Source organism: Onychomys torridus, chromosome 12 (genome assembly GCF_903995425.1).
Source record: "Onychomys torridus chromosome 12, mOncTor1.1, whole genome shotgun sequence".
Classification (NCBI taxonomy): Eukaryota; Metazoa; Chordata; class Mammalia; order Rodentia; family Cricetidae; genus Onychomys; species Onychomys torridus.
This window is the reverse complement of record NC_050454.1, coordinates 15,808,263-15,814,262: the sequence shown is the minus strand read 5'-3', so window position 1 is coordinate 15,814,262 and position 6,000 is coordinate 15,808,263. Positions and strand designations below refer to the sequence as shown.

General features: G+C 44.5%; 1 protein-coding gene across 4 annotated transcripts in view; it reads left to right on the top strand.

Moving 5' to 3' along the window:
* Positions 1-321: 321 nt before the first annotated feature.
* Positions 322-6,000, top strand: part of Sec22a (SEC22 homolog A, vesicle trafficking protein) — a 57,791-nt gene continuing 52,112 nt past the window's right edge. The window contains exons 1-2 of one of the 4 annotated variants that reach the window (XM_036203906.1): positions 322-375; positions 5,440-5,638. In XM_036203906.1, coding sequence (XP_036059799.1) covers positions 5,457-5,638 — 182 coding nt within the window. In that variant the 5' untranslated portion in view covers positions 322-375; positions 5,440-5,456. The other 3 variants (XM_036203907.1, XM_036203908.1, XM_036203905.1) reach the window with 3 other exon arrangements.

The following is a 6,000-nucleotide window of genomic DNA, read 5'->3' as shown; positions in this document are numbered from 1 at the left end:
TTTCCCTGTTCACCAGAGAGAGCTTTTCCTCTGTCCCGAGCGGCGCAGGAGAGAAACTGCTGCCAGACACAAAGCAGCAGGTGAAGGAGATTAGCCTTATTTCCGAGGGACAGCATAATTCTGTCCTCAGGAGACTAGGCATTCTCTCGGTGCAGGTGCATGAGAACCTGCCAATCTCCGCAGGAGGCGGCGGGGATAGGGCGGGCCTAGGAAGGGGGCGGGCCCCTGGGTGCTTCCCACGGAGCCCGATTGGCCCGCGCGAGCTCCGCCCGCACCAGCCACGTTGGACGCGGGCAACCCCGCGGGGAGGCCACTCCCGGCCCCACAATGCACTGCGTGGCGCGTCACTCGGAGCGGCGGGTCCCAGCGCGACAGGTATGGCCCGGCCCCTCTTTCCAGCCTCTTCAGGGTCTCCGGGATCCCTGCCTGGCCGCTCGCGCCGCGCTCGGCGTTCCGTCTCGGCCTGACCGGTACTGCCCGAGCCGGAGCTGGGCGGCGGCGGCCGCGGAGCTTAGAAGGGCGAGTGTGTGGGTCCCGGGTCGCTGCGACCTAGGGCTGCCAGCCGCGCGGACGGCGGTTGCTGTTTGGCAGGCCTGTCCCAGGATGGGCGGCCGGACTAGGGGCGACTGATGGGGAGTGCGGGCATCCCGGGGCAGCCAGTAAGAGGACTCCCTGGCCCCAGATGTCCGAAGCACACGGATGCACCCGGGCTTGTAGGTGGCCCGAGAGAGCTTGAGGTGGTATTCCTAGTTCCTTTTGGGCGGGGGTCGCTTGGGCCAGTGGCATACCCTGCGATTTGTGGAGTCTGAATGGGCACTGAGGTTGGAGATCGCCCACGCTGGCTCTGGGAAACCCCTCGAGGTCCTGTTGAATGGTACTTTGCGACACTGTGTGGCAGAAGGGAGCCCTGAGCAAATTGGCTCCACAAGTGGGGATCTCCGGAGGAGGCCGAGCTGGAGCTTGCCTGAATCTCTCTGTCAGTAAAAGCAGCTGAAGACTTGGTCGCCTGCTGCTTAGCTTCCGGGATCAGCATCACCTGGAGCAGGTGGAACTCTTCAGAACCCGCCCCTCCTGTGCTTATCTTAAGGGCAGAGCCCGGTGTTCGTGGGCCGCGCTAGACGTGATCGAATCCCAGCTGATGAGCAGAACACCTGTTTTTAAAAACGGACTCACATTCCCTGTTCCTGGTACCCACTCATTTGTCAGCACTTTGAGAAGTGAGGCGGTTTTCTCAAACATTACTTAGAACTTCTGGTGTGTAGCGGAAGAGTCAAGAACTGAATCTGACAGCCGTGACCATGTCCAAAGTGATTGAGGCGTCGGGCTTTTCCCACTTAAGACGATCACATCGGTTTAGTACTTTATTTTTAGAGACCGCTTAAAGTTTATGTTTTAGGCTGGTGTATGAAAATGAACTCCTATCAAAGAGATTTTCCTCTCCGTGTAGTTAAGAAGTTTGGATATGTTTAGAGGCAATGTTTCATGGAGTTGTTAGAATCAGACCCCCTACCTATTTGTCTAGGAGTTGAACAATTGTCCTTAACCCTTGGGACATGTGTTTCCTCCAGAACAAAATGAACCTCACAGGTTCCTGGAAGGCTCACATTGGGTATATGAAGTGCTTGGCGTGTAGAGTGTAGGTAACCTGTTGGTCGTAAGCACAGTAAAAATATTTAAAATAGAATTTTTAGTAGATTACAGGTAGTGCTAGGTGCTTTTCATGAGCATAGGAGGTAGAGGCTAGTAGTACCTTAAAAAGAACCTTATAAGCCAGGGTCTACAAGTAGCCATAGTTCAGAAGTCAGGAAAGTGAGGTTTGGAAAGCAAAGCTTTAGTCAAGGTAATGTGACCGGTATGTGGTAGAGCCCAGATTTAAATCTGGGCATATGACTTTTATTTATTTATGTATTATTTTGCACATTGTGTGCATGTGTATGATGTCTGTATGTATATTCAAATGTGTGTTGGCACACTAGTGTGTGCAGGTGTGTAGAAGGTTGGGTGTTGATTTCCTTTGTCTTCCTCTAATTGCTCTCCACTAAATTGGGAGATCCCATCTCTTTTGGGATTACTCGGCTTGCCTAGTCTTCAGTTAAATTCTAAGGGATCCCTGTCTCTAGTTGTGGGTATTTTTTGTGGTGGAGCTTGAGGTTGTACACATAGTGTGCAGTACAGGTGCTCACAATAGACGCCAGCAGCAAGGACTGCTGAGGAGGAAGGCAGTACAGACAAAACATCACATAAGTTCTGCCAGTCCTTGGTACCCCTTTCTTTTCATTCAGTCTCCCAATCTGAGCTTGGCAGTTAATATGGTCAATTAAGTTCAATCAATCTGATTCCACCCTTTGCATCACAATTATGCAGCCAATTCTTAAATCACTCTCTTCTAATTCTCACTGATTTTAGCAATTATCAAGAAAATGATATGTAACAAGTTAGTTTTCCCAAACTTTGGTGCTATCATTAGTATAAGACAATTTGGTAAGCAGAAGGAACAATCTAAAAGCAAGCCTCCAATAATACACATATAAATAGAACAAAAATTTACTTATTTTAACCTGGGTTTAGGAAAAAAAAACAACCCAATGTCTCAAAACTGATTTTGTAGATATTATTGTTAAAAATATAGGGCAGCCAGTTGAGAGATTGATATTTGGTAAATAAGAAAGAGTACAGGTGAGATGCAGATAAGGTAAGCATCCTGAAAGTGGTACTTGAGAGCTAAAGCTTGGGGTGTGATTAACTCAAAGAAAAGATGAGTGACCCCGGTATAAAAAATCTTTATCTTTAAAGAGGTCAGGTGAGGGCATTGGTTAGAGCGTATATGTAAAAGCTATTCTATCCGAATTGTACTGCTTTTTTGGAAATACCTTCCTAACACTTTGAGCTTCAGCTCACTCCCTGACAGCCTTCTGAAGGAGAGGGGTCAGCTTGAGAGGCGGATGTGTCTGGTTAGTTGATGATTGGGGGCATTCCTTAGTCTTTGCAGCTCTCTAGATTCTACTTTGGTCTCTTTCCTCTACAGTTTCACTGGAAGGAAATGCCGAGCACTCCTTGGGTTTTCTGTGAGGTTTCTGTTATCGAAAGACAGCTCTAAAGTTTTCTTTTTGTTAAAGGTGAAGAAAAGAGGAACAGTGCCTGGAAAATGTATCTATGGCCCTGATAGGAAAAAGCTGTTATCCTTCCCAAAGCTTCCCTCTTGTATCCCTTAGTCCCAAAGCTTCCCTCTTGCATCCCTTAGTCCCAAAGCTTCCCTCTTGCATCCCTTAGTCCCAAAGCTTCCCTCTTGCATCCCTTAGTCCCAAAGCTTCCCTCTTGTATCCCTTAGTCCCAAAGCTTCCCTCTTGCATCCCTTAGTCCCAAAGCTTCCCTCTTGTATCCCTTAGTCCCAAAGCTTCCCTCTTGCATCCCTTAGTCCCAAAGCTTCCCTCTTGCATCCCTTAGTCCCACCGCTCTTCCTTGATTTTCCCAGTGCACACTGCCTGGTTCTTAAGTACACGCTAGCCCCAGCTTGGCCTCCATGTAGGCACAATTCAGGGTTTATATATATATACACACTCTCATAAGAATCCAAAGTCAAACTTTTAAAAAGGGCCATATGATTTTGAAGTTGAAAGAGACTGCTTACCCTACGGTGATTAGAGTCTGTCTGTAAAGTAATTAAAGTGTCATTGTTCATTGGATATTTATCTTAGTTGTTTCTCTTTGTGGTTCTTGTTGTTCTTTTTTTTCTCCATTGGTTTGAATGATAAATAAAGTTACTCTGGACAGGGGGAGGGAGTTAACTTTTTCTCCATAGAAAACTATTTTTATCTACTGATAAGTAGAAACAGCCCTCTGACAGCCTTTTAGAGATTTGACCACTGTGTTCTGCTTCTGTTTACTAGAAATCTATTTCTTTATTCTGTTTATTAGGAATCTCTGAATACATGTTTGTCTGAAAAATGTTTTTGAGACAGGGCCTTGTGATATAGCCCAGCCTGGCTTCCCCAACTCATGATCCTTCTTTTTCTGCCCTCCTAAATGTTAGGATTAGAGTTATGTGTCACTTTACCTGGTAAAATAACAGATTTATTCTGCTTTAAAAAGTTTCACTTATCATTTCAGGATTTAACACATTATTAAACTTTTTATTTTAGAAAGCTTTGAGTTGCTGCACTGTATTCTGTTATATGGGAATACTATAATTGAGTTACTTAAATGTCATTATATATTGGGTTTTTAGATTATTTTAAATATTTGATTATAATGGTATTGTTTTAAATTTTTATCTAAGTTTATGATTATTTTCCTTGGGGTAAGGTTAATTGAAATTTACTGCTGAGCATAGTGGTACACTATGACCCAGGAGGCTGAGTCAGGAGGCCTTTTGTGAGTTTGAGGCCAGCTTGGGCTACATAGCAAGACAATGTCTCTAAATCAATCACCAATAATTACTACTAATGCTTTTATTTTTTAACTCTCAATTTTATTTTGTTTTTTACTTTATTCTGTGAGAATTTCGTGCAATATATTTTGACCATATTTTCTCCCTGCCCCTCTTCCTTTTTCCAGGTCCTCCCCCACTTCCGTACTTCATGTTCTCTGTCTCTCGTCCTTCTGTTTCTTTTTGACGTAGTGTTTCTCTGTGGAGCCCTGGCTGTCCTAGAACTTGATCTGTAGTCCAGGCTGGCCACAAATTCAGAGGTCTGCCTGCCTCTGCCTTCTGAGTGCTGGGGTTAATGGCACCACACTGAGCTTCTTCCTCTCTCAAAAAACAAACAAATAAACAAACAAAAAACACTAAAAACGAAAACAACACCAACAGAACCTCCAAGGAGTCCATTTGTGTTCCTGAGCATGGGCTTGCCTGGAGTGTGCTTGATACTGTCTGTGCTCAGTGTTGACCCCATTGAAGAAAACAAAACCAAGTCTCTTTCTACCAGCAGCTATGGATTGCTATGAGCTTCTTGGCAGGATTTTGTCTGGCTTGAATTTATGCAGTCCTGTATATGCTGTCATAGTCTCTTTGAGCTCCATATGTACATCTGCCCTGTTGTATCTGGAAAATGTTACTTCCTTGAAGTCATCCTCCACCGCTGGCTTTCACACCTTCCCACCCCCATCCTCTTCTACATAGATCCCTGAGCCTTGAGGAGACAGGTATGATAAAGACATCCCATTTAGGGCTGAGTGCACCAAAGCCTCTCACTTTCTGCACAGTGTCCAGTTGTGGGTCTCTGTGTTAGAAGCAGCTTCTCTGGTGAGGGTTGAGTGATGCCCTCTGTGGGTATAGAGGTTGTTTTACTTCAGTATCCATTTAACAGAACAGTAGTAGTAGGTTTTCCCCGACTCCCCATTAATTAATGCTCTGATTACTACTAATTTAGAAAGTTTTGTAAATGCTTGCCAGCTTGAGCCTTGATTTTTATTTAATCCAAAGTTTTCATTTTGTTTTAGGTCTTCTGTGGGTTGAAATGTCTATGATTTTATCTGCCTCTGTCATTCGTGTCAGAGATGGGCTGCCGCTGTCTGCATCGACTGACTATGAGCAGAGCACGGGGATGCAGGAGTGCAGAAAGTACTTTAAAATGCTCTCCAGGAAACTTGCTCAACTTCCTGATAGATGTACACTGAAAACTGGACACTATAACATTAAGTAAGACCTCAGTTTGTTTCATTAGAGTCATTTACTTAGGGCTTGTCATTTTAGTGAAATTTAAATGGTTGCAATAGAAATGCATGTTTTATTAACTCAGGAGAGCTTGCAAGTCAACAGTCATGTTCTGAATTTTGCTAAGTGGTGGTCATGCTATCAGCCTTTTCTGCAGACTCTCTGGATTTTTTTCTGGCTTTAGAAGACTTTATTGTATTTTTACAGATAATACTTCCTATAATTTGCTCGGTAAGTATTAGAGTTTTTACATGTTCAAGACTGTAGCAGGCAAATTGTAATGGAAAATGCTAGAAAGTAAAGTTTTATCCTACTGGGAGGGCAAATTATCCATCTGTCCATCCTTT